The sequence below is a fragment of the Molothrus ater genome, chromosome 1 (genome assembly GCF_012460135.2).
Source record: "Molothrus ater isolate BHLD 08-10-18 breed brown headed cowbird chromosome 1, BPBGC_Mater_1.1, whole genome shotgun sequence".
Taxonomy (NCBI): Eukaryota; Metazoa; Chordata; class Aves; order Passeriformes; family Icteridae; genus Molothrus; species Molothrus ater.
This window is the reverse complement of record NC_050478.2, coordinates 142150220-142178129: the sequence shown is the minus strand read 5'-3', so window position 1 is coordinate 142178129 and position 27910 is coordinate 142150220. Positions and strand designations below refer to the sequence as shown.

The 27910-nt window shown below is 40.5% G+C and overlaps 1 protein-coding gene across 1 annotated transcript in view; it reads right to left on the bottom strand.

Moving 5' to 3' along the window:
• The window catches only part of NSMCE2 (NSE2 (MMS21) homolog, SMC5-SMC6 complex SUMO ligase), a 128654-nt gene that overhangs the window by 75051 nt on the left and 25693 nt on the right, over positions 1–27910 (bottom strand). Inside the window, exon 3 of the mRNA XM_036402948.2 lies at positions 26973–27079. Coding sequence (XP_036258841.1) covers positions 26973–27079 — 107 coding nt within the window. The remainder of the gene's footprint in view (positions 1–26972; positions 27080–27910) is intronic.

Here is a 27910-nt window from a genome sequence, read left to right as displayed (position 1 = left end):
TTCAGAGAAAAATGCCAAGAATTGGCTGAAAATAATAGTAAGAATGTCAAAACAGCCTCTCTGAGCATCTCATATCATAGAGAAAGTAGCTATTCTTCCTTTATTTATCTCTGCTATGCAACAAAAGCAAAAGAAATGCATGTCACCTTTCTTTCTTGTCTAACAATTCCTACATCCCATTATTTCATCCTTACCTCACTAAATACTTTATTATTACAAATATGCAGCCTTTCAACACACGTATTTATTTTACCTCAGGGTAAGTCAAAGTTTGCTGTGATTATTTATTATAACCTTTTTTTTTTTCACTGAGAGGGAAAATAACATGGGAGCTAAGTAAATTTGTGGGTTGAGTCACCCATACACTTTGTGAATCATGTGAGAACCAACTCTAAGTGAGTCACCACTGTAACTGAATCAGGCTGCAAAATTTCAGCTCAACCTAAACAGTCATTTGTTATTCTTCAATGGCTAGATACAAACCCTTAGCAAATATCAGATCATTTGTTGATGCACAAATAAAATACTGCACTTGAAAACATCTGCAAGGACAGTCAAAAAGTTTATCATCATTCAGCAGCAGGAGCTGCAGTATGAACACAGCTCAGGTGCAGCCAGGATTGCCTAAGGGCCCACATCTGATCAGGAGATTCAACACCTCTGTACATCATGGCTGCAGGGCTGGGACTCCAGTTGAGCAACACCTTTGCAGACTATTGTGAAATACCAAGAGAGGCAGATTTGTAAGGGCTGACCCACACTTATGACACATACTGCCTTAGTAAACCAGGCCAGCACAACAGAAAATCACTGTCAGCAGGATTCAAATATCCCAAATACTGCTAAAGGAACAGTATGAAGGTGAGGCAGGGTTGCTATGGTTCCAAAACAGCACATCAATGAAGTGGTTGTAGCTAAGGTGTCCCCAAAATAAAATTGCCAGTACCTTCCACAGTTTCCTTTCCCTACTTTAAACACAGCTGCACACGTTCCACCCTTAAAAAGAAGATAAGCAGTGAGAGGCACACACTGCTTCCAGGGGTACTGGGGTGTATCCAAGCAAACTCTCTCAACTCCTGACAGTCATTTCAGTAAGGCTATTAATGGACTTGGGCCATCCTGGTTGCTTTTTGTCTCCTGTTTAGAAAGGAACTATATATATATGGGTGGGATTAATGTAAATGAGCACCAGGTGAAGAAACAAAACTGCCTGTGTGTGTGCAAAGTTTACAGTCTGAACAGCATCTCTTGGGGTTCCCATATGTTAGAAGTTTCACCTCAAGGAAAATGCTCTACTCCACATACATTAGAACAGAAAAAATCCACCTGTTTGTATTTACCCCAGTTACTGACTATGGCAGAGAGAAGATGGTGAACACCCTTTTGTTTTTCCCCAAGACCCCTTGTGCAATGCTTTTCAAAGTGCAAAGGGGTAAAAATAAGCAACGAAAGGGGATTTTATTGAAATACCAGTACTAAAACTACCTGTTACCAATAACGTAAAAATGGCTCACAAAACCAGCAGTAAATGTGAGTATTAAAGGTGTGGTTTTCCCAAGGTACCAAACTGAAGAAAGCTCAAGGATATTTAGTGCCTTAATCTTTTCAGCATTTCTGAAAGCCTGTCATTTGCTGTAAGGGTTGCACTAAATATTCTTAATGACTTTAACAAAACAGAAGTCTGTCTTCATCTTGTTTTCTGTATGTTTTATTCCACATATAAAGTATGAATATGACAAAGCAAAAACTTTGCTTTGGAAATAAGCTACACAGTTGGCATTAGTATCTGCATCTTGGTTCAAAGCCACCTTGCTTCATAGTCTCCACAATAAAGGAAACCTGAAAAACTGTGAGCAGTGTAAAAAACTGCAACTGAGCACAACAGTAGTAATAGCAATACCTAACTGTAAAGTGGACTGGATGAATTCTGGTAGCTGATTCTAGAACAGGAAGCACACAAGAAGAGTTTTTAAAAAGTCAGGGATATTTGTTTTGCAATCCTCTTGCAATTCATACACAATATTATGGTTCAAGACATGGTGAAGGAGCAAGGCTATCTTCTTCTCCTCATACCTAAAAGTTCTGACATAAATAGAATTTATATGAAAATTAATTTTGGTGCACTAGAGATACATAGCATTTTGTGCTAAGTAGTTCTGCCTGAGCACAGATGAAGGCATGTAACAGCAAAACCAACTTACAATTTTATTCTTATAAAAATGTTGCTTTGTTTCACCAGTGTTTTAGAAACTGTGAGGCAGATGGTGCATCTGTTTTGGCAAGGTTGATTCAGCAAATGCATCAGGCTGCTGAACCAGTTTACCAAGCTGCTGATTAATTCTCATATTTAGCAAATACATTAACATGGATATTAGAGCTATTTTTCTTTCTTTATTATCCCACTCAAACTGATGGGAATTTAGACATTGATTTCAGTGGGAGCAGAAGAAGGCCCTAAGGTGATCTTGGATTAACAACCTGTTTACTCTTGTATGGCTCTGCTTGTTTGACTACGATCACTAAAACCTATGTTTTCTACAGTATGGAAATAAAGGGCTAAATCCTAAAACAAGTACAGTTCAGTTTTATCTTCAGAAGCTCCAACAAAACACTGATTTATGCCAGATGTGTAGCTTATTCCTGTATAAATACAAAGTGGGACTTATCCTTCAAAGACCTTCATACAGCAACCATTGTTAAAATCTGTTATTTTTCCAGAGGGATGTTTTCCATATTCTCTGGGTGTACCTCCAGTGAAAGTCAGGCAAGCTTTTTCAATTTTTACCCCTCTTGGGGTTTTTTTTTCATTCATCTGATGAAATTCTTGTCCTCAAAAAGTTCTTCAGCCCTGACAGCATTTCTTCTTCATAGTCTCCAAAACAGCAATGTGAGTCACGTTGTCATTTTTCATCAGGAGTAAATGTAACCTTTATACTTTCAAGAAACAGCAGTAAGATATCTTAAGTACAGACTCATGCTTCATTCGAATTGACATTAGTTGAAAAACACAAATCCTGGTTGAAACTTGAAGCCTGGACCCATCAAATTAATATATCTTTATTAATATACAGATCAGGATGGCAATAATTCCATTAGAGTGAGCTCCACCTTTAACATAGAGCAGTGAATTCAGTGATAGCACAGGGCTGCACTAAGCAAAACAAGCAAAACACCCAACGAGTGCAATTTCCTTATAAACTGGGAATACCAACCTTCCTTATACTCAGTAGATACAAAGACCTCACTTGTCCCAGTCTGTGGGTGATGGCAGAATTGCCTTTTTATTTTGCACTTTACTGCAAATGCTGGGGAGACAAGTCTCTCCTTTGAGCCTTTCTACATACCACATTCTTCCATCCATATTAGTGATGTTTACTTATCCAGCTTCCTATTGGGACAGCCCTCAATGGAGTTATTAGCCACTGAATCCCAGGCCTTACTTCCAGTCTTATCCTTCTTGATTTACCAGTTCTGGGTGACAGCTTGCACCTCTTCCCTTGTCTTGCCAAACACTATGTGCCCTCCTAGTTCATGGAGTGATTATTTCCCTTGCACTGCACACTCTGAAATGGTAACATACCCTTTCTGCTACATGGGTGTAGCAGGATATCCTCATTCCCTAATTTTTACAGGTTCCCTGCAGGCAGACAGAGAAGGATGCTTTCAACTGCTGTTCTTTTCCTCCTCTTTGCTTATAGGTCCATCTTTGTAATTTAGCTTCAGAAAAAGAACTGGACCAGAAAATGAGGATTTCAACTTAGCCTTTGCTCCTAGTATGCTAGATAATGTTGCTGTTCCTCTGTAGTGACCAGTTTTTGCAAAGAGAAGGTGTGCTGTGTGGCAGACTGGATTAATCTTGTTTACATAACCACCCTACGCACCCTTCCCATTGACCTTCCAAAATCCTTACACCTTCCCTGTTATCTATCACAGTATCAAGAGGCTGATTCCTGCCATCAGATAACTGATGATGCCAGTCTCTGTCACTCTACCTGTTTGATTTTCAAAACAAATGCATTTACTCTCTCTCTCTCTCCTGGTCCTCCTTCTGGAGGAAAGCTCCTAACATACATTTGGGAATATATCCTTAAAACCTTTACAAAATCCTGGTTTAGATCATTTTCCTTTATTATGACGCCAACAAATGCTTTCACAACTGATTGTTTCTGTGCCAGCTGTGTGTCCTGCATGACTCAGCCCAACTTCCTGATTCCAGCACGTCCCTTTTGTACTGAGCCTCCAAACTGGGTCCTCAGAACTTTGACAAAACCTGAACACCTTTTTTGTTATAGATCATTACATTAGTATCTGCATCTTGGTTCAAAGCCACCTTGCTTCATAGTCTCCAGCAATAAAGGGAACCTGAAAAACTGTGAGCAGTGTAAAAAACTGCAATTAAGCACTATAGTAGCAATAGCAATACCTAACTGTAAAGTGGACTGGATGAAATCTGGTAGCTGACTCTAGAATAGGAAGCACACAAGAAGAGTTTTTAAAAATTCAGGGATATTTGTTTTGCAACTCTCTTGCAATTCATACACAATGCCTTTTTAAAAAGCTACATGCAAATTATCAATCCAGGTTTAAAGTTACGACTAGAAATTAAATCATATTCCTGCTCTCTAGCATGTATAGGCTCCCCCATTACACACAAGCCCTTGATTTTGTTGTTGGAAGTAATTAAAATCCAATTAATTTCTAAATAGTTCATATTTAAAATAAGAATTTCTGTAAATGAGACTGTGTGATTGCAGTAGCAATTTACTCATGTCTTCAAAATGTGACAGCAGGGCAAGAAGAAACAGGAAGAAAAGAGTCCTCATCTGCAGTTCTAAGGCTGAAGGAAACAGTTCTGCCTGAGAGTCTGCAGGGCAATAGGAAAAGCAGGAGCACGAACCAGAACAATTCCTAAGTGGAGTACTCTTCAGATACACTGTTAAAGTGCTGTTTGCAAAAGCAAAACAAATTAAAAAGCTTAGCCTTAAATTTAAATACACTTTTCTTAATATTGATCTGGCTGACAAGAAAAGGTGTTAAGAGTAGAAATCTTATTTGTCTCTCCAAGAACTTACTGACACAGGAAGCCACACCACTACAAGTTTGGACATAATACTGGAAAAAAAATCACTACTTTTTTGACTATCAAAAACATTCTCCTTATGCTGTCTGATGCTCACAGAAATTTTATGTTGCCTGATTAGAAACTGTCATTTACCATAAGATTTAAAAGCATAAAAAAGTAATTTTTTTCTAATCTTATCAGTCTGTGCCTGCAGGTATTTTCTTTCTGTTATTTTTAAATTCAATATATAGATTTTTTGTCTTATTTCTCAGTTTCTACAAGGCTATCACATTTGTCCTCCAAGTTCTCTCAGGCTGCTAGCACAAGCCCTATGCTAGCCAATTCTCTTAGTAACACCTCTCCTGCCATTTGAACTTCTCCCTACATCTTCCTGAATTTACAGCCTTCTTATATTTGGGTTTTGAACTCGTTCTTCCTCTTTCTCATATAACTTTGCTTTCCCTTTTTAGATTCTTTTGACGCTCATCTCATCACCATTCATCACAGTTTTTAGTACTGCACTTTCCTTATAACCCTATCAAACTTGCTTTTCCTTCGTTCTCTGACTCACTGTCTATCACATGCTAAACTGATTCCTGTCTTATTACTAGCCCTAATTATGGGATGCCTCCATTCTTCCTTTTATATAATACATTCTCACTGAACACCTGCTGAGTCACTGGCAAAGGATTTCGGGAGCAGACACGGATGCAGGTTGCCTCCCCTGCACACAGGGGTCAGCAGTCTCGCAAGAACAGCAGTTTACACTGACCTCCTCACAGCATCTTGCAGTGCTTTCCCTCCCAAGTGCACCCACTGGTACCTAAGATTATTTTGTTCTGAGTGCTTCTGCTGCACAGTTTCCTCACTGTCAGTGACCTCTTTAAGTTCACATCATTATAAAGTGAAAATACACCATCCAAAGTGGAACAGTATAACTCAGTGTAAGTAATTAACCTTGTAATTGCATCTCACACTTCAACAGGAATCTTCCTTATGAGCACATGTCACACTAAAATACTTAATCTGATTCTACCCAGTAGTTATTTCCAATCAGATGAAATTTCAGCTCTATCTCAGCCAATCACTTTATATTTTGGTCAGTGCCTGTAGTATAACTATTATCAATTCCCATCATAGAATCATTAAGGTTGAAAAAGATCTCCAAGATCAACTCCTGACAATCACCATGTCAAACTAGATCATGGCACTAAGTGCCACATCCAGTTGTTTCTTGAACACTTCCAGGGATGGTGAATCGACCACCTCCCTGGGCAGCCTGTTCCACGGCTTAACCACCCATCCAATGAAGAAATTCTTCCTAATATTCAACATGAACCTCCCCTGGCACAGTTTGAGGCCATGTCCTCGTGGACCATGTCTTTGGTTGCCTATGAGAAGAGGCCAACCACCACCTGGCTACAGCCTCCTTTCAGAGAGTTGTAGAGAGTGGTAAGGTCTCCTCTCAGCCTCCTTTTCTCCAGGCTCAACACTCCCACCTCCTTCAGCCACTCCTCATATGACTTCTAGACCCTTTACCAGCTCCCCTGTCCTTCTCTGGACTTGCTCCAGCACCTCAATGTCCTTCCTGAATTGCAAGACCTAGAACTGGAAACAGTACTTGAGATGTTGCCTCACCAGTGCAGGGGGACAATCCCATTCCCCTTAGTTTTTGTCTTCTGCCATGCCATATAGAGAGATTATAACATTTATTGCTTCAATAATTTCTCTTCTTCTCCAACCTCAGCAGCCCATCTATTGTTCAAGGGATTTTAGTTTTGACAGGAGACACAGCTCACCTCAGAAAAATACAGGGCAGTTGATATGTGACCTTGTTCGTCAAGTTCATGACATAATTCCTGTGACGAGCAATGAGGAATCTCATCTTGTTATATAAAATACTACATGCAAAAGAACCCAAGAAGAACAGGACAAACAACTCCCCGAGGAAGTTATGGATTGCAATCAGTAAACACATGCATCATTAACTGGTCAACCATTTCATTGTTTGTATGACAGAGTAAGACATGCCCACTGCAAACCTGGGTAACAAATCTGGGAAAAAAAAAAAAGAACACCCAACTCACTGACAGAAGAAAAAAAAAAAACACTCTTTTGCAGAGTCACTAACTCAAAATGGAATAATTAAAACTCCCACTTCAGAAGCTGCCACTTTGAAGTGGAACTGCAGATCTCTATTTGCATACTAGGAACGCTTGTGTCAATTTCCATTCTCCATCTGGGTGAGAGATTGCAGATGAGGATGACAAGGCTCTGAATTAGGACAAATCAAGTGGATGCGGACTCATGAAATCCTGCAGAGATAATTATCAGTCTCAAGATGATGTAATTAGTATATTAGCATGGTTTCCTCCTTTAGCAGTAAATACATTTTAACAATATGTAAGGTCTTTATGTCTGCTATTTAATATGTCAACCTTGCTTAAACTCTTTGCATCCTTCTGTTTGGTCTGTTGCACTATTATAACTCCCTACTTTGTCACAGATGGCTAACTAAATGCACAGAAAGACTATGTTGTAGCAAAGATGCAAACTGTAGTCTAAAGCTTAGAGATCTGGCTATCCAAAGAAATCCCCTCCCTAAATTAGACATTCAGACCTTGTATAAAACAGATGGAGAAAGTCAGTGTCAAAAAACCAGGAATCACAAAAGCCAGCTATTAAAGCAGACTGTCTAAGAGACAGGGAGTTCTACTCCTCTAATGGCAATGGGTGCCTCCTCCACAAATCCTTTCTTTTAGTCAGTTGCTTAAGCCAGACAAATCCTTCCTCATAAACAATGATGAGAGAAATCCACATACTATCAGATTTAATATCTCAGTGGTTAAAACAGTCATCAGTAAGGTGAGTGACCCGTTTTCAAATCTCTGCTCATCCCATATTAGCTGTCCTAGCCCATAGGCTATTGGGTATTCAGGGGTAAGACATCTCGATCTCTCCTGTTTGAAGTTGTTCCACTTTGTATAACTAATTAAAAGATAATTGCAGCAAGTATTTGAACCTGACTCTCCCACATCCCAGATTATTGCCTAACCATTCAGCTGTGGATTCAGTTTCTCATTTTGTTTCTTACATCATGTAAGCACTTTTGAAAATCCTGCTCTCTGTATTTTACATACAAATATTTACAGAGCAGAAAGTTATTTTCATGTCAGAATTACCCCTACAAATATCTCCCATTCTTCTCCTATACAGTCCCAACTCTCTTTCTCAGTGGTGAAAACTAGGTGGGTTTTTTGTTTGGTGGTGGTGGCAGGTATTCTTTTTCAAACCCTTTCTCACCATACAACCCTGTTGTGCAAGTACAAAACCAACTTTTTCTGTCATTCTTAACTTTGATTCCTTGTCTGAAGAAGGCAACGAGAAGCCTCAAGCAGTATTCATAGATAGCTGAATAAAAGGATATTGATATTTCACAATGATTGATGATCACTCCTTGGAGTCTAAAAATATGGTATGCACTGCAGCAAGCACATGAGGTGATGAGCAGCTCTCTGCCCTAAAGAGCTCACAGAGTAAATGATGGAGCTGGCACAAAAGCAAAGACATGGTATCAACCACACATCAGGAGAAACACAGATTACAAATCCAGCATAATGATGCACAAGTGAAAGCTTGCACGGTGTTTCAAAATAAGGAGAGCCTGGCAAAACAGGCATTTGTTCAAGGAATATAAGGGCATTGTAAGCTGATTAGAGAAAGGCATCAGACTAGGGAAAAAGTACTTCAAGAAGTAGTGCACATGACAAAGTAATTCAAGGAAGGCTGTTCAACTGGTCTACACAAGCAATGCATGTGTACATTTATTTTACAGTTATCCCAGTATAAAACTTGCAGATTCTTTTTATTTCAGCTTACATGTCCTCTATGAGAATTTTTAAAAAACAAAATAAAGCAGAATCCTACCAAAATAAAAAAAAAAAAAACAAACAAAACCAAAGAACACAAACACTTACGAGAAAAGCAAGACTGCAGAGAACACTGATATAACTATTTCAATTCTGTTACTGGCAAAACCTCCCCCATAAACAAAGCCTGAGTTTCAAAATGTGAAGTAAATATAGTCCGAGATGAGGGAAAATTTTAGAAATGTTGGGTGAACATTGAGTTAGGAAAAACTAAGACTGCAACACCTATTATGAAATGTTAAATGCAACATTACACAGGAAGCAGACGAAGAACTGATTTTAAAAAAAAAAAAAAACCACAACAAAATTTTGGCTGTGCAAAGACATACTGGCTCATGTATGCTTTCCCAAAATCTTTCTGCAATACAGCATCCTGTTAGTTTTCAGGTCAGAGGAATTCTTCCCCTTAGCAGAGGCTTATGGTGATACAGGCACAAACTCCTAGAACAAAATGTTAGTCTTTTACAATATTTAATTTTTGTAGAGACTTAAACATTTAAATATGCCATTACAAAATTAAATGACTCAGTATAGATGTAATTCAGATGTACCAAAATGTATTAGTCATTCAATAAAAGAGGCACTGAGGATTTACTAAAAATACTTTACAGAACAAAATAACAACATATATTTACTTTACTGAATGGTTGTTGTGAAAAGCACATAAAACTAAATCCTAGATAAACTGCCCTATTTTGCCTACCCTGAAACTAGGAGTTCTAGTTCTTGACCTGAACCAGCACAGCTAACTCACATCCATCTTCCAACCCATGTTTTGAACAGCAGAGTAAGAGAAGCAATGTGTGATGTGATCCCAAGGCAAACAAACTGGGCAGGAACTCAGTAACCAGCAGGGAGCTCCCTGCCAGGAGGGAGTCTCGCCAGGGACAGAGTCAACCTCCATCAGCTTCCTATTCATCTAGAAGAGACGGTGTTCCTTAGGGAACACTACCAACAAGGAGCACTGCCATCAGGGCACAAAACCAGAAGCAATGCACTTTATATGCCAGAAGGATTGCAGGGAGTGGAAAAGAAATCCCAGAGATGTCACCAAGAGAAGCTGCTCCCAAACAGTGGTGAACACAACACACGTCACCAGTGGTCACCGCTGCAGTCTTCCTGGTACTTTGGCAACTCCTAGGAAGTGGTGAGGGTGCATTCTGCCATCCAGAGCTTTGACTGCTCAGCTGTCCAGTGCTCCTCCCAGAATAGGCAGCCATGGAGCCATGCTTAGGTCAAATCACTGCTCTGCTCAGTGAGGAGCAGCCAAGAGGAGTCAGTGGGCTTCACTTCAGGGGTGCTGCTCAGGAGAGCAGTAGGATCTTTAAAAAAATGTCTCCAAGGTATAACCTTAAGCTCCACTGGAGTAAGAATTACAGATATCTGCTAAAAATACTACACAGAAGAGAAGGAACAGTCCAGGAGGTTCTCAGAGGGTATGGAAGAGGACCGCCTGACAAAACTGTGAGGCAGCCAACAAGGGAAGGCACCTGCTGGACCTGCTGTTGTGAAGAGAGAGGACTTGTGGGTGATGTCACAGCTGGAGGCTATCACCATGACATGGTGACAAAGGATAAAGAAAAGGCAGAGATATTTAATAACATCTTTGCTTCAGTCTTCAATAATCAGACTGTTTATTCTCAGGGGACCCAGCCCCCTGAGCTGGAAGAGCTCAGTGAAGCTCAACGAGCACAATGAAGCCCCCATAATGCAAGGGCAATTGGTCAGTGACCTGCTACAGCACTTGGACACACACAAGTCCATGGGGCCAGATGGGATCCACCCAAGAGTACTGGGGGAGCTACTGAAGAGCTGACCAAGCTACTCTCCATCAGTTGTTATCAGCAGTCCTGGCTCAATGGGGAGGTCTCAGTTGACTGGAAGGGAATCAATGTAACACCCATCTACAAGAAGAGCAAGAAAGAGGATCTGAGGAGCTACAGGCTTGTCAGCCAAACTTCAGTGCCACAGAAGGTTACAGAGCAGAGCACCTTGAGTGCCAACACATGGCACATACAGGACAACCAAGGGATCAGGGCCAGACAACATGGGTTTGTGGTGAATGGAGTTAAATCCAGCTGGCAGCTACTCACAAGTGGTGTTCTCCAGGGCTTGGTATTGAGGCCAGACCCATTTAATATCTTTATCTAAATATCTTAATATCTCGTATTTATACGAGTGAGGGGATCAAGGGTACCCTCAGTCAGTTTGAAATAAATGTCGACACTGAAGTGCTGGTGCATGTCCAAAGAAGGGCAACAAAGCTGCTGGTGGGCTGGGGGTGTTTAGCTTGGAGGAAAGGAGGCTCAGAGGGGATCTTATTGCTCTCTACAACTCCCTGAAACAAGGCTGTAGCCAGATGGGGGTTGGTCTCTTCTCCCAAGTAACAAGGGACAGGAGAAGACAAAACAGCCTGAAGTTGCTCCAGGGAAGGTTTAGATTGGATATTAAGAAAGATTTCTTCATCAAAAATGTTATCAAGCACTGGAACAGGCTGTCCAGGGAAGTGGTTGAGTCACTGTTCCTGGAGGTACTTAGAAGACATGTAGATGTGGTACATATGAGTTAGGGGTGGAGTAAGCAGTGTGAGGTTTATGACTGGACTCCAAGTTCTTAAAGGTATTTTCCAACCTTAACGATTCTATGATTCTATTCTATGGTTCCAGGCAGAAAGTATGACTGAAGGACCAAGAAGCAGATAAAAACTTGCATTGTTCGGAAGCTGGAATCCCACGACTTCAGGTAACAGGAATACAGCTCTGCTTCCTTTTCCAACTGTGCCTAGCTAACAGTTTCAGAAGCAGCTGGAGTATTTGGGGATAAAATTCTGAGGGGGTATCTCAAGTCTTTGGACTAGTATCAGTACCAAAGAAAGCACTGGTGTTAGTGGCTTATGATGCTTCTCGTGTGAAGCAAAAGAATCCATCCCTACTATCCATGAGTCTGCTGCTTTCCTACAATATCCCATTCAATGCAAATGGACCGTTAAGAAGATATTAAAGCCACCTGACAAAAATAGTTCTGTGATGAGATTACAGTTCTAGTGAGGATGACTTTAAACTAAATTCATTGAACAACGGGGCATTTGCCCAGAGGTAAAGAAACGAAGGATGAAGTCTGTGTAAGAAAACGGCACTTGGGAGAGTAACATATTGGAGGGAGGGCATGCACAGCCTAACCTCGGGTGTCTGGGTACTCACACACAGAGCTTGGCCTACAAACAAGAACTGGAAGTCTACGCAGTCAGAGTGCTCTGATGTCATCGGGATCATAAAGATTAAATGGGATAGAATCCATGACTGGAAGAGTGTCATGGAGGCTACTCATGGAGAAAATGGAGAAGAATGGCAGTTGCACTTTCTTACAAAGCATCTCCTTGTCTATGCTGAGGTCCAGTGTGAAACCAGAGACTTATCTGACAGGAAACTCCTGGTCAAAAGCAAAGCCATGTTCAAGGGGTCAATGAACTGGATAATGCTGTATACAAACAATGACCAAAAGCAACCCAATTACCAGACTTGGTCCTCATTAGAGCCACATGACATTGTGTAAATCCAGAGTATTTCAAGACCGGATGGGTGATAACTTTTTTATGCAAATGCTAGAGAGGACAAACAAAGGTAATATCCTATGTGACCTCTGTACACAAACATGGAAGAAAAATGGCAAATGTGGTCACAGATAGCTTGGGAGCAGTGACCACAAGCTGATTGTATTCAGGATCCAGAAGACTGGGAAGATAAGGAGAAGAAGTAGGACTGAGGATTTTAGGCCAATGGCCTTTGGATCATACAGGACAGGGCTCCTGGGACACTGAAGCAAAAAGTGCCATTATCTTAGCTGATACATTTTTGCAGAAAACTTACTGCCAACTGAGGAACTAATAATAATCCTATTTTACACGATTGGCATTTCAGTAGAAGACTCACTGACTAAGCAAAGAGTTTCTTTATGAACTGCAAGGCAAAAGGACAGCATAGAGCAAATAAAAAAAAGAGTACAAAACCACTACTTTGGCACTTAGGAACAACACTGAGAAAATGAAAGGACATTCAGAATGAAAACAAGTAATGGATGTAAACAGTAGCAAGATAGAGTTGTGTAAATTCAGAGGCAATGTGAGGATGTTGCTGAATGAAGGACATAACCCCGTGGTTCTGCAGATGAAAAAGGCTGAGGTATTGAATTCATTTTTGCCTCCATCTTCACAGGCAAAGGTTACTCCTAGATTTCCAGATGTATCAGGATGGTTAGAGAAGAAACATTTTAGGGACAAGTTAGGAATGAGTTAGAACAGCTGATGTATCCAAATCTATGAGGACAGACACACAATCTGAAAGTGCTGAAAGAGTCAGCTGATGTGTCACTGGACCTGCCTCTCACCTCTAAAAAAACATGATCATTGAGGCAGACCCCTGAAAACTGGAGAAAGGCTAGCACTGTGCCTGGCTTTAGCAAAGACATAAGAAAGGCAACTACAGGCCACTTAGCCTACCCCCAGCTCCTGGAAGGATTACATACCACATCCTTCTGGAATCTACCTCCAAACATTCAGAGAACAAAAAGGTAATCACCCACAATCAGCACAGACTCACAAAGGGCAGTTAATGCTTGATGAAAGTGATGATTCCTTCCTGTGATGAACTGACCAAAAATGCAGATGTGGGGAGAGTGGTGGATGTAATCAAATGGTCTGTTGGGTATACTGAAAATTACTAGGCCAACCAGCTCAGAGGGTAATGCTCACAGCAAACAACAGTTTGCCATCCAACTGGTAGCCTGTACCAGTGTATTGTAGTGCTGAACAGAAGAGCTGAATATGTTCGATATCCTCACCAAAGGCCTGGATGATGAAACCAAATGCACTCTCAGCAATCTCCTAGGCATAACTAACCAGGCAGCATTTGACATATCAAGCAGTAGAGCTTTAATCAAGAAGGGCCTTGAGGAAAATCAGAACTGGTAATGCCGAGCTCAAGAAGGAGGGTTCTACAGCTTTTCTAGGGGCAGGATTAACCCCAGGCATCAGTAGATGTTAGGGACTGACTGACTCTGTAGCAGCTCTGCTATGGTAGATGCCAAGTGACATTTCAGGAAACGTTTTCACTGCTAATTAGCAAATTGGATTTGGCTGCATGTGGAGCAGCATGGCCAGCAGAAGTTATTCTTCCCCTCTATGAAACACTGATTAGGCAACAGCTGAAATACTGCTCCCCATATCAGACTTCCCAGTTCAAGAGGCATTTGGAGAAACCCAAATCTGGGAATGGGCCATGGGCTCATGACTGACAGAAGCTGAAGAAGCTGGGTTTTTTATACCCATAAACATGAGGCTAAGAGAGGCAAAAAACCTATTTGAAGAAGAGTTACAAAAATGGTGGAGCCAAGCTTTCCTCAAGTAACGAAAACACACATAAAATTGTGGGGTTTTTTCTGACACTGCTATGAACCTAATGTTTTCTTTTTTAAGAAGCAAGACATGCTTTGTTGTCTTTTATCCAGTATCTCCGGTACTAAGCAGCCCACAATCACAACTTAGTTGACCAAATGTATATATCCCAGTTGGATCACATATTTATTTTATGACACTGCTGATGGGGATATAAAAGGCATTTTTATATTCACCAATCCAGAAATCTCAAGCACTGATCTTAAAATTTTCAGATTATGATCCATCAAAATAGTTTAAAAACCTACATTGTACTTTACTCAACCATACAGGAAAACATTTTATCCCATTTGGTGTGGTTGACACCAGAGCAGGTACTTCAGCTGAAATTTCATCAAGTTTACAAGAAGGAGTCCTAGCAGGTACTCACCCAGAGCTGTAGTTCACCTCCTCCCATTAGTACTACAAGATTTGTTATTTAGAACAAGTTATTAAGGGGGTTTTTTGGGCATTAAGGGAGAAAACTGGCTGCAAGACAAGGATCTAGCCGAAGATTCCTCCCTTTTTTGGTCCAAGTGGGTGTAGCTCTGCAAACTTCAAGTTGGATTTTATCTGCTACTACCTAATTATTAAATGGTTTATGTGGTTTTACATTATATGGATTTGAAATGAGCTTTCAGATTAAGAATTTTTCAATTATGTAACAATGCCCAGAGCAGGAGCTGTTCATTTACTTATTTTTTAAATCATCAACTATGTAAGTAAGAACAGAGAGATAAATTATTAGATATCCTGAAAACTTTCCAAATATTTTAATTATGGAGGTAGAAGGTTGTTTTTAGATAGAATAATATTCCAAAATAGGTTTGAAACAGAGAATAAATGTAATTAATCTAAAGCTCCATAGCCATTTAACATAAATTTCAGGGTGCATTACTGTTTGTGGAAACTGAGTTTTCTATGCAGTTTATTTTCTGCTTCTTTCAGATATGGTACTTCACATCAAAGACCCATCCAGCATATTCTCTTCACTTTAACAATGGCATAAGAAAAAAGCTGGAGTAGGAATCTAATGACCACCAAATATAAAGACCTTTTCCTGTTTCTCACCATATACTTTCCCTAAAACTAACAACTTGCAGTTTAGGGATTTACCAAGACAGTGACTGTATTTGAATCTTTGCATCTAACAGCTGTCAAGGATTTTTTTCTTCTATTAATTTGTCCAGTAGCTTTTGGAACTCATTAATGATTTGGTCTCCATAACATCCTGTGGCAACTCATTCCACAATGTAATTATTCACTGTGTAAAAAGTTACTTCCTTTTGTTGATTTAAAACCTGCTGCTGGATAATTTCATTAAATGGCTCTTTATGTGACACATAGTGAACAAACACTTCTGTTCCATCCCTGACTACACACTGCTATTATAGTCACCTCTAACCTGAATTAACTGACAGTTTCTCCTTGAGCATAAGCCTCACCTGTAATCCTGTATAGGTGCTTTTTGCTTTAGCTGGATTTTCTACTTACCATAAAACAATCTCTCACTATTAAAAATTTACCAGGTAAATAACTGCTGAAAAGAGCTAGTAAAAGAAGGGACTAACAGAAGGAGTTTGGGTCTGAGTTTTGTGGGGCTTGGAAACGGCCAAGTGTAAACTCACGCTGAACTGTAGCGGCCATTACAACTACAGTGACCTGTGCTGTGCACATAAACCTGGTTGATAGGATTTGTCTGATATTTGTTTTTAAGCCTGACTGATGAAGGTGGCCAGGCACCAACCTAACTGATTGATTGAGGAGGATGGCTTGCTGAACTCAGGTCAAATTAGTCCACAGAGAGTTGCTAGAGACACACATAACTGATGGGCCAGCTCTGTGCAGATGCAACTGATGGGCCAGATTCTCCTAAAATACTGTTCAATGATATTTCCACGTGCTCTGTCAGGCTATATTTGCCAAGAGATACAAAGCACTGCTGTCAGTAGGAGAAAAGGCAACAGCGCTGAGTCTTCTCCAAGGGCAGGTGACCAACCAACAACAGCCAACTGTGGGTTACGCCAAAAGAAGGTAAGAGAGATTCCAAAGTCTGAACAGGATGAAAGAGGGGAAGCAAGAGAAAAGGCAAAGAAGCTGCCCACCAATCTGAACACCAGCATTCCATTGAGAGGAGGTGGTGGTGAGGGCTATGGCTCATTGTTAGTGGAATTTAGCAGAGAGCAGCGGGGAAAGGTGGGGTTGTTTTGTGAGGACTAAGGGCATACAGTGGGGTTGTTAATAGCTTCTCCAGAAACTCCCTCTTTCAAGAGACAGTTTTACTGAACTGGACCAAACTGCCTCAAGCGCAGCCCAGCCTTTACCTGCATCCCTTGATCACCTCCAACTAAGCATAAAAATATCCATGGAGAAACATTTCATTTAGAGCCCACACTTTGTATTACAACAATTATCACACCCCACAAAACCACACCCTGTATGTTTTCCCTTACCAGAGTTGCCATCTTCCCAGCAACTCTTGTAAACTCACCACTGCATGCAAGCCCTCGCTATCCAATCTTCTCCCCACACAACAGAAGAAAAAAAAGCATCATAACAGCTTTGAACAGTGGATGAGTACCCAGTTGAGCAAACACGGTGAATTGTTCACACAGAAGCAGTGGCAATGCAGTGAGGCACTAACATTTGAAGAGTGCCAGCAGAGTTAAAAGTAGCAACATCACTGAGCTTTTAATTTCTCTGGTTTTGTAGAATTTATTAGGTGTGGTACGTGTGAGCACATGTAAACATGGGAACTTTACACTTTACGAGGAAGTCTGGAGTGCATTTGATATACACACTTATTTTCTTAAGTCTTTTATAATATTTTTCATTTATTGTCAGTGTTAATACACAAGTCTAAGGACAAAAGAAATACTTCAGCTGGTGAAATCGGTGTGCTCAAGCTATGCACGTAGCTCAGATGAAAAACACGAGAGCCCAGAAATTAGCTCAACTTGCCAACCCTTATTATCAAGCACACTGTTTGTAACTCACAGTAGGTTAACACCAATGGGGCCACATTTGGGAGATTCTGTGACATCTGGTATTGATTTCTGGAAAGATTCAGGTATTTTTTGAATCGTCTTCTTCAAATTGGAAAGATAATAAAATGTATACATACTACTAGGCATAATTTTTTAATTTTTTTAAATTTCAGTAGGCACTGGAATGGGCATAGTTACATACTCCAGCACATCACAAGCACAAAGAAGTCATGCTGCTGCTTTGAAATCACAGCACTAGCTTCCCTCAACAGGAGCAATGTAGAATTTGAGAAAGAAATACAATTTGACATTTGCAACACAGGTTGAGCACATGTGTTAAAAACTGTGAGAAACCCATTATTCAATTTAATGAAATAAATATCAAAAAGCTACTCTTAAATCCCAGCATCAAAAAACAAAGCATTTATTTTAACAAATTTAAAACTCCATTTTAACAAAAGCTCTAAATACACAGTTCTGTAAAAGTGAAAATATTCACTATGAAACCATACTACAAAGTTGTATGACTTTGGTCTATTCTAAATGATATGCAATAAGTTGCTTGTACACTCCTATTTACACCCACTAATGAACAGCTCAACAAGAAAAAATCCCAAATAATATAATTCATGAGGAAGCTGGGAATGAGAGTCGCAGCTCCTACCACTAACTCCTTCTTAGCTGAAATTCTTTAACGAAAACAAATTCATGGAAGTAGGAGCCACCAAAAAAAAAGTGTGATCTAGTTAATGCTGTAAGCAACATATCTGTGATTCATTATAAATCTGCTAAGAATTTTGCTGAGGGAAAATCTGGGTAACTGAGTATTTTTATTGATAAGATCAGTTTAAAAAAATACTAGGAGAAAAAGTAAATGTTTTTAGACGAGTGACTTAACATTTAAAATTTTGGAGAAGGAATTTTAAAGTATCCAACATACACATATAACTTCTGGAAACAATTACAGTAATTAAAACAATACTCAACCTTTGGAGGGAGACATTTTATGGATGGCATTCCAGAAACTGCCTCCCCACTGACACTGATCAACTTGGGTGTGTTCAATTAACAGCAGAAACTAATTTAAAGCAAAACTCCTGCTGCTGAGAATCATCCAGGATTTAACACTCAACCTTCAACCCCTGGCTCCAAGGATTTAAATCCTTGACTGTCAGCAGGAGCTTTCTAGATGAGATGATTAATTTGAAGTACTATTTTCACTACTGAGCAACTGAAACTACAACACCAGTGTTTCCAGTAATACATTTCATCTACCAAAAAAAATTCCATTATTTGAGATTAAGATAGTTTTTTAATCTGGCTATCTTACCTCAACACCTACTAGTTTCATTACATTTCAAAATTTTATCTTCTTTCTCTAGGCTTGGCTAAACCAGACAGAGTTAACTCACATTGACTCTGAAATGCAGACACTGCCTAGAAAAGTAAGGATACAAATCACAGAGACCTTTAGTTGCTCTATGTGTGACCTTCTGGAATTTCAGAAAAAGTTCAGACTGCCAATTGCAATCTTCAGTGTTAAAATAAAATCATTAAAAACTGAATTCAAATAGCTTTGAATTCTTCAGGTAGAAAAAAATATAAATCTCTTACAGACTCTCTTACAGACAGTGATATGAGATGCTGTCCACATGACTGAGATCGTGGTTGAGCGAGATGGTAAATTCAGTTTCAGGATGCCTCGTATGAGATCAAAACCACCACAGATGCATGACACACCAACTGAGTGTAACCCACACTGCCAATTCTAATTTTGCACAGTTAAGCTCCATCAGGTAGTGTCTGTCCTGCAGCCAGAATACAGCCAGCATAAACAGTATCATGTGATCTGGCTTAATTGATGAGCATGTGCTACCAGGTGATTTGGAACTGTACAAATGCAGTGTTAATAAATACAGGACCACAGCCCAAAGTACACAGTGAAACAATTTGTCAAGGTCAACCACACAAGCTGCTAGTAGACCTGAAAATAGCATCCAGTCCTCCTTAATCGCAGGCTAGTTTGCTACCTACTGGGCAGCACTGCTGCCCAACATAGCAGACACACTTTTCAAATTACCATGTGGTTCTCAGGACTTCTATGGCACATTTGTTCTTAATACTACCCCTGCTGCCAACATATCTACAGAGGTCCCAGTTCCATGTGATGGCCCTAGGTCCAGAACATTTTTTTTCACCCACATCTTCACTGCTGTCCAGCTGCAGCCCCTGCTGCCCCACTCCTACCCACACAAGCCAAGGGCCATTTCAGCAACTTTAATGTCGACGCTGCAAATATTTAGGAAAATGTTTAGCTTGGCCAATGTAAGCAACCACAGTGAAGTCAAACAAACCTATGTCCATATGCAAGAGTTTCCAGGGTTTATTCTCCAAAAAGCAGGACACATTTTTATGCTTCCTAGGACACACTAAGACACACTGCTGAAGATGTGCTATATAACCCACATAAAATTAAGCACTATTTCTACTTCTTTATATGTTTATATTTTTTTAGTGCTACTCACTAAAAAAATATTTTAATTGCAGCTCACCAAATGTTGACTCTAACATATTACTGTAGAGAACTACACACATAGATCACTAATTCTCAGAAAGTAAAAAGCGGCTTCAATCAAATGCTTAGCCCACACATACAGAGACACAGAAAAAAGTAAAGCAAATATTATAAAGTAAATATTAGAAAAGTGTTGAAATGCATCTTTGTCCCAGTTTCTGCAAGAAGCAGAGAACATGCCTACAACAGTGCTGTATTATTTGAATTACAGTTTGGAGATGGCAGTAGGACAGAGCAAGACAGATGGCAGTAAGACAGAGCAAGCATTATTGATTAGAAATTGTATCAAGGAGTATTGAAGAAACTTTAAAATATTAAAAAACTCCATAGCTAGCTAATGCTAGAAATAAGCTTCCCTGTAAAAGTTTCAGTAAGTCCTGTGGCATTATATATATATAGATACAGAGGCATAACTGTAGAGTCACATATTATTTTCCTCTACTATCCTGCCAAATTCATTATAAGGATTTACTCCAATGCCCACATTTTGCTTATTCTGTAAGATGAATGATCAGTCTCAAGTGGCTTCATTAGTGGAAAACAAGTAAACGAGAACTAAAGAGGAATTTCAATTAGAATTCAAGGTACCAAAATAACAGCCAAGGGGAGATCCATTGTTACAAAAAAACACTCTAAAGATGAGGTTTTAAAGATGAAGTAAGTTCCCCAAAAATCTCCAAAGACATTGGCATTGGTACAACATCTTTCACCAGGGTTTTGACTTGTTGCTGCTGATGGTGCACCTCAGTACACTCTGACTGAATTTCAAGATAGAATCACTTGCTTTTACAATTGGAGAGTCAGGATAAATGCAGCAAAAGACTACAAGGGTTCTTTTATTCTCTCTGTCAGCCCAAGAAAAGATCTATCCATTCCACTAAACACATTTTTCTGGTACTCCACAAAGACCTTCCTGAGCAATTTCAGTGCAGCAGAGAACCTTTCTGATAAAAAAGAAGGTCCCAAAATTGTCATGGCTAACAGACAATATTTCAGAATCAAGAAACACTGATGGCAGAGGAAATGCTCTGAGCTCAGCTGTACAGTGAAGGTCAGAGTTGCAGATATGGATATCATCAGTGGATTTTGCCCTAAAACATGTTGTCATGACAGTGTAGCAAGAGGGAAAATGAAGAGCAAAGTGCTTATTAAGAAAGTGTCAGCACCAAACATGAAACTAGAAAGTTCCATGTCAAGAATTGTTTCACTGACAACACTGTAATGTGTAATGAGTATCTCAGTGCCAGTCACTGTCAGAGAGTCCCGAATCAGCTAAAACACGTGAATCCCTTGGGATTCACAGTCTTCCTGGTACTTATCCCCACAGAAAACTAAGTGACAATCTGATTTTTAAGTACAGCCCTGTCTGTAACAGGCAGCATTTGCCACATACACTGAACTCGGTCATCACATTCGTTCTGCTGCCATAGCTGTGCCAATGAAGATGGGACCTGGCTGGAAGGAACCACCACATCCTCTGCTTGACCTTGCAGTTCCTTCAAGGACCACTGCAAATGGAGTTACCACTGCAGAAGTGTTTTCTTGCTTTATTTTGCTTTTTCAAAAGAGACTACTTGGACATATTGGCAGAACCTTCTCCAGTAGGACTCCTGGCCTACAAAGTTATGCTGGCAGAGGCTGGTTAACAGAGGTGTTAAGTCCCTTTCATTTTTATGAGACCAAGGAAGACCATCCAAGTCATTACAATATTATACTACAAGTTTTAAGTGAGGAAACTAGAATTTTGCTATACAGGTTGCAAATCAGAGACCATGAACTGCACAGTAGTTTTAAAACAGGATTCTTTACTTTTCTGCAGATCACTCACAAGCTGCTTAGATCACTCACAAGCTGCACACTTGGAATACGACCTACATCACTGAAGGGAATTATCCCTCTGCAGGATTACAACCTACACAGTTTGCCACTAAGATAACAGATCCCCATACTAAGTAATCTGCTCTAAATTACTGACCCATTGGACAAACATCCCCTGTTATTCATACTCCAAGGACCTTCCTAGTCTAAAGGGAAGAACCATTTTCAAACACACAAAACAATTTTAAGAGTAATTTCTATGTATCCTGTAGAGACAAAATCACTCTTGTAAAAGGAATATGGTGCACCCCTCACCTTTGCAAAGGAAGAATGAACACTTGACAAGGTGTGAAGTCACACAGGCATAAATGACCAACACATCCAGACTTCAAATCCTCTCAAGACATACACTTATGTCAGTTGTATGTAGTAGTTTTGCAGATAAAACCCAACAAAGAACATTTTAATTTCACTTCCTGGGTTCAAACTATAATTAACTTTGAATTAAATTACTATTATAATTGCTCAAATCAGTCTCCATGCAGGATAATCAGAAAACAAAGATGTCAGCAGCCACTGACAGTGATAGATATGATTCACCAACACCAGAAGTAGTGACAAAACCCAAGCACCAATGCAACATCTAGTATTTCCATCTTTTCTTCAGCTCAACACCACCTCCTTCCTAGCACTCTTTCAACCAGTCCCTTCCCCATATGTCTACATGATCTCAAGACTTTCCAAGCCCATGTCCTTTACCTTTTCATCTGCCTCTCCTCATTCTGAGTGCTTCCTTCTCTTGTTTTTTTTCTTAAATATGTCTCCTGTGTTTCTTCCACCTTGCTAAGGTTTGGATTTGATTCTGTCACAGTGATCAGGTTTAGCAAAAGGCAGACAAAGTGATGTTTGGCAAAGAAGTAACTTGCAAAAGGAAGCACTAAGCAGTCCTTGCCAGAGATGTGATTACCACATTCAAAAATTTCCTGTCACCTGCAAAAGAAACAAAATAGCCCAGGTTCTCTTTCCCTAAAGGAGAAGAAAAGAGAGGTGGGAATAATGTGACTTGAGAAGTTAGTTTTGCCTTCCTTTTCTCTAGTTTGATCTACAATACACTGTAATTCATTTTATGTAGAGAAGTCTGGGGACTTCAGAAAATTTACCCCAGCTTTTACAGTCCCAAAGAAACCAAATGCTTGAAAAGCTGAGAGAGTGGTGAGTCCACCACCACCACCATCTCTGCTAAGCCATAGAGCAGAGTAGAAGTGAGGGAGCAGGCACAACTGTTGAAATGAAGCACCATGAGACAGTACAGGAAAACTAAACCTGCAGAACCAAGAGCCATGACCCAGGAAAAACAGGAGGACACAATAAATCAAACTACAATGCCAAGTACAACTTTGTTTGAACATTGTGCTCATTAAGTAAATTCAGTATAACACCTGTCTGTAGGGTACAACCATGTCCTGCTCACATAAGCCACTTCCCCAGAGAGCATGCACAGCAAAACAAATGTGCACTGGGTCTTACATGCAGACAAGAGAATGCAAAGCCAATGACTTCACAGTTAGGTTGTTACATATAAGGGAAATGCCAATTTTTTATTGTTCACAGTGTATAAAGAGGAGCCCCTGGCATATTGAAGATGTGTTAGCATTATGGATTTACCACCTAGAACCTGTTCTGTGCACAGACATGAAATAAAATCAAGAATATTGACTCTGTGTGTGGATTGTCTTCCTGAACACTGGGTGAAAGAATCCATATTTAGGATAACACAATATGTTGGCATTCTGGCCACTTGAGAATTCTGTCAGAGTAGGGAACATTTGAGCCTGGGCTCCAATCATTTGGGTCCATTTCAAGAGTATAAAAAATTTCTGCAAGAGGTACTGCAGCTCCATCAGTCTTTCATTGTTACACAAAAAATAAGAGTGCTGTCTGGACTTTGCATGGTAAGGACCTGAATATTGGCTCATTTCTTTTAAAAATACCCATTAAAAATGAAAGAAGAAGCAGGAACAGAAGTCCAGTCATTACACAGGTACAAGAAAATCCAGTGGCACAGGGAGTTTCCACAGACAAAGGATTTCCCACAGCCTATTGTTGGAAACACTGTGATTCAACTGCTCACTTCTTGCTCAACAGGCTGCTGATTCAACCAGAAGAGGATGCTGGTATGTCTCACCTTCTGCATTCCACCTACTGCAGACTAAATCAACAAAAAAACTGGCTTTGAGAAAACATGTGACTATATCTCATGCTAGTTTCAAGTTATTTACATTACAATCCTTTGGTTGTACAATATCACCTTTTTGTCAATGCCATTTAAAGATACGTATAATAATATATCAGGAATTGTAACTGCTGCTGTCTCTTATCTTGCTAAATTCCAGTGGGACATTTCACTAGAAGCAGCTGGTTAGAAGGAGAAACACAGACTATAAAATACTTTCAGATTCACTGCTGTATGAGGAAACTACAGACCAGAAAAATCATCAACATACAAGCATATAAAATAATCAGATAAAATGTGTTTTACAGCTGGAGACAAATCCTGTCTATGAAGAACAGTCTGCTTGTGAAAATTAATGACCTGCTGCAACTCCCCAGAGAAAGCCCTCAGGTAAGGAATTCAGATGGAAGCAGGCAGAAAGTCAGTGGAGGCTATTTTAAACCCAAGCTATTCTACAGCTACTTCCAGGTGCAGCCCTAAATTCAGCAACAGTATCTGTTTCCCAGAAGCAGATTTTAAGCTGTCTCTGACAGGTAACTGGAGATGGGCAGTGCAGCTCCAGAGGCATGGCATGCAGCTAGCCTCCAAAATAAAGCATGAGCTGTTATTTTTCAGAGAACAGATTGTTCTACAGCACAAGTTATATGCATTTCTTTCTCATATTCACAGAGGCTTCTGGATGCTGGCAGGGGAAAGGACAAACAATTCCCTAGAGTGGAGTAGGAAGCAGAGACAGGAGAAGTGTGGCTAGAGGCTAACAGATTAGCCATTACCAAATTTATAATCCATGTAGACTCTAAAACATGTTAAATATCTTGGAGCTATATTTTTAGCACCTTAGGACTGAAATAACAGGAAATGAGCTTGTTTTAATAACACAAAGAAGCTGCATTAGAGAAAAAATTAGGGGAAAAGGAAAACTAACCCTTCTAGGTGTATTTTTTGCACACCAGCACAGATATGCACACAACAGATACTGCTGAATTCAATCCTAAAAATCACGAATGTATCACTGCTCTGCCGAAACCAACAAAAATACCTTCACTTCAGTGAAGCAGCTGCACCTGTGCTCCACTTAAAATATCATGAGTGATGCATCTGAAGTAAACAACACCTGAGTGTTTTGTTGATGAAGGCACAGACTTGCTCCTTAAAGTCCTAAACTTGAAAAAAATGCTGATAAATGGAAATAATGAAAGAAGTTAAAAAGTCATTGTTTAAAATTACTTGAAATTCCTATTAGAACAATAACACATCAATTATTAATTGGCTTATAACCAAAATATAAACCAACTGTGTTTTGATCAAGTCTGGATACATCTCATTAGTCTCTAACAATGAGGACTGTGTTACAATTTACCAGGAAAGCTTTAAAAATCATGAATAGTCCAAATAAAAGAAAAAGGTTCTGAACCATCCAATATAAACTAGGAGGTCTGCAATTATGGTGACATCTGAAATGAAATGTATATTTAAGGACTACATGGGGAACAGTGCCTGTATCTACTGCTGTCCAACACTTGCTGAAGTAGACATAGTTTTGAACTCCTTTTAAACATGAATGTTTAATTATCTGAATGAAGATTTTTCAGTTAAGCATCTGATCAGATGATTTAAAAAAATTAAAGGAAAACCTTTCTAAAAAAGAAAAACCATGCACGCATCTCAACAGAACTAGTGGGAAATACATTGCTTTGCTCTCCTTGTACTCCTTTTAAAAGAACAAAAAGCAATAGCAAGATAATAGCAAGACAGGTTTAATTGAAAAGCTGCACTACCTTAACATTTTGAAACACTGACTTCCCGCCTTGAAGGGAAATCAGGGATGTGCTTTTGCCTGTTCTAGAGAAACCCACAGAAAACCGACAGCGAGAGGTCTCTGTGCAGACACACACGGCAGGGAGCTGAGTTCTCCCGGCACCGCCGTGCCCTGGAACTGAGGATCGGCCGCGCCGGACCTGGACCCGGACCTGGACCTGGACACGGACCTGCCCCGGACCGGCCCGGCTCAGCCGCGGAGCCGCCGTGCGCTCCCGCCGGGCCGGGAACGCGCCGAGCCCGGGACGGGAACGCGCCGAGTCCCGGACAGGAACGCCCCGAGCCCGGGACGGGAACGCGCCGAGTCCCGGACAGGAACGCGCCAAGCCCGGCCCGGGAACGCGCCGAGCCCGGGACGGGAACGCGCCGAGTCCCGGACGGGAACGCGCCGAGCCCGGGACGGGAACGCGCCGAGCCCCGGACGGGAACGCGCCGAGCCCCGGACGGGAACGCGCCAAGCCCGGCCCGGGAACGCGCCGAGCCCCGGACGGGAACGCGCCGAGCCCCGGACGGGAACGCGCCGAGCCCCGGACGGGAACGCGCCGAGCCCGGGCCGGACAGCGCGCGGGCCCGGCGCCCCCTGGCGGCCTCTGGCAGCGCCGCCACCGCGCCCGGAGTTTGTCCGTCCTTTGTCCGTCTGTCCGTCCTTTGTCCAGGGGCAGAGCGAGGCCCTGGTTCATAGAGCCAGTAAAGGGCTCACCCTCTACACGCAGCAGCCAGGTCAGGTGGCAGGAAGGCAGTGGGAAGCAGATTTAAAACCTCGGTTCTCTGCAGCCACAGCCATCAGTTTTGTTCCTCAATTCAACTGCCGCACTACCCATCTTCCACAATACAGAGGTGGCATCACCTGAGAGTGGAGTGTCTAAACTACAGTGTCCTCAATCCTTCCCAAAGCACTACCCATATTCCCAACGCCGTGGGTTTGGTGGGAAGTTAAAAACTCTGCCACCCTGTAGGAAGCTGGGAAGAAAAGTTAAGAGAACTGGCAACTTCAATATTTTATACCAGCTGAAGAGATGTCTTTGCAATTGTGTATTGTTTAAATGTAGCATTTGTGTCTTTTGAAAGATAATATTTAAATAAGGGTATGTTTTAATCACTTAATGAAAAGAGATAATTTACCTGATTTATGGTTTCTTCAAATGCTTTTATATAATGATTAAGTTCTCTGTCCATTGTAGCATATTCTAACATGACTTTTTCCATATTGTTTACATCTTCTTCATCATCTGCAAGATAAAATATGTGGAACATGCATGACCAATTGTATTATTTTCAGGCAGCATTTTTTTTCACAGATGTTTTATTTACAAGTATTCATGCCATGAATATCTAATGCATTTGTAAGTCTCAGCAGGTGTTTTCAAGCTATTCAAACATACATTTTTTTTCTCATTTTGCAACTGGAATCTTTGACATTTCTTGGGTAACCTGATCAAACAGCTTATTCAGAAAGACACTTCCCTGGTTTCATGTGAACAAGAGAGAGTATGTGTAATTTCATCTACCAACACCTAGTCATTAGGCAATCAGGTTATTTTCTGCAAAAGTTGTATTTCATGACTCATCACATTGCCTCAGAAATAGAAGAAACTTAAATGCCCTTGCAGTACAGTATAGTTCACAGCTATAATTAGACCTCTTATCCCCAATAAACACAGCTACAGGAAAATCAAAACAAAGCTAGCATTTTATAACACAGGAAATGATGGAAGAATGGATAGCATTTGTGATTCAAGCAGTAAAATTCTAATTGCCAGGGAAAATCAATTAACACAGGTCATGTGATTAGTAATTCATTTCTACTTTTATTCTCTTCTGCACGCCTCCTAATTCCACTCCTTTCATCTCTACACCTCTGCTTTCCCATTCCCACGTTGCTGTGCATCTGCTTAGATAAGAACCCTGTCTAGATGCCACAAGGCTGAACAGCCACAGCTGTTTATTCCTGACACAGCTGCATGTACCACACCAAATGCTGCCAACTGCAGGAGGACAGCCAGCCACAAGCCCTGAATCCATGCAGGAAATCAGGAAGCTAGGAAACCTATGTTTCCACT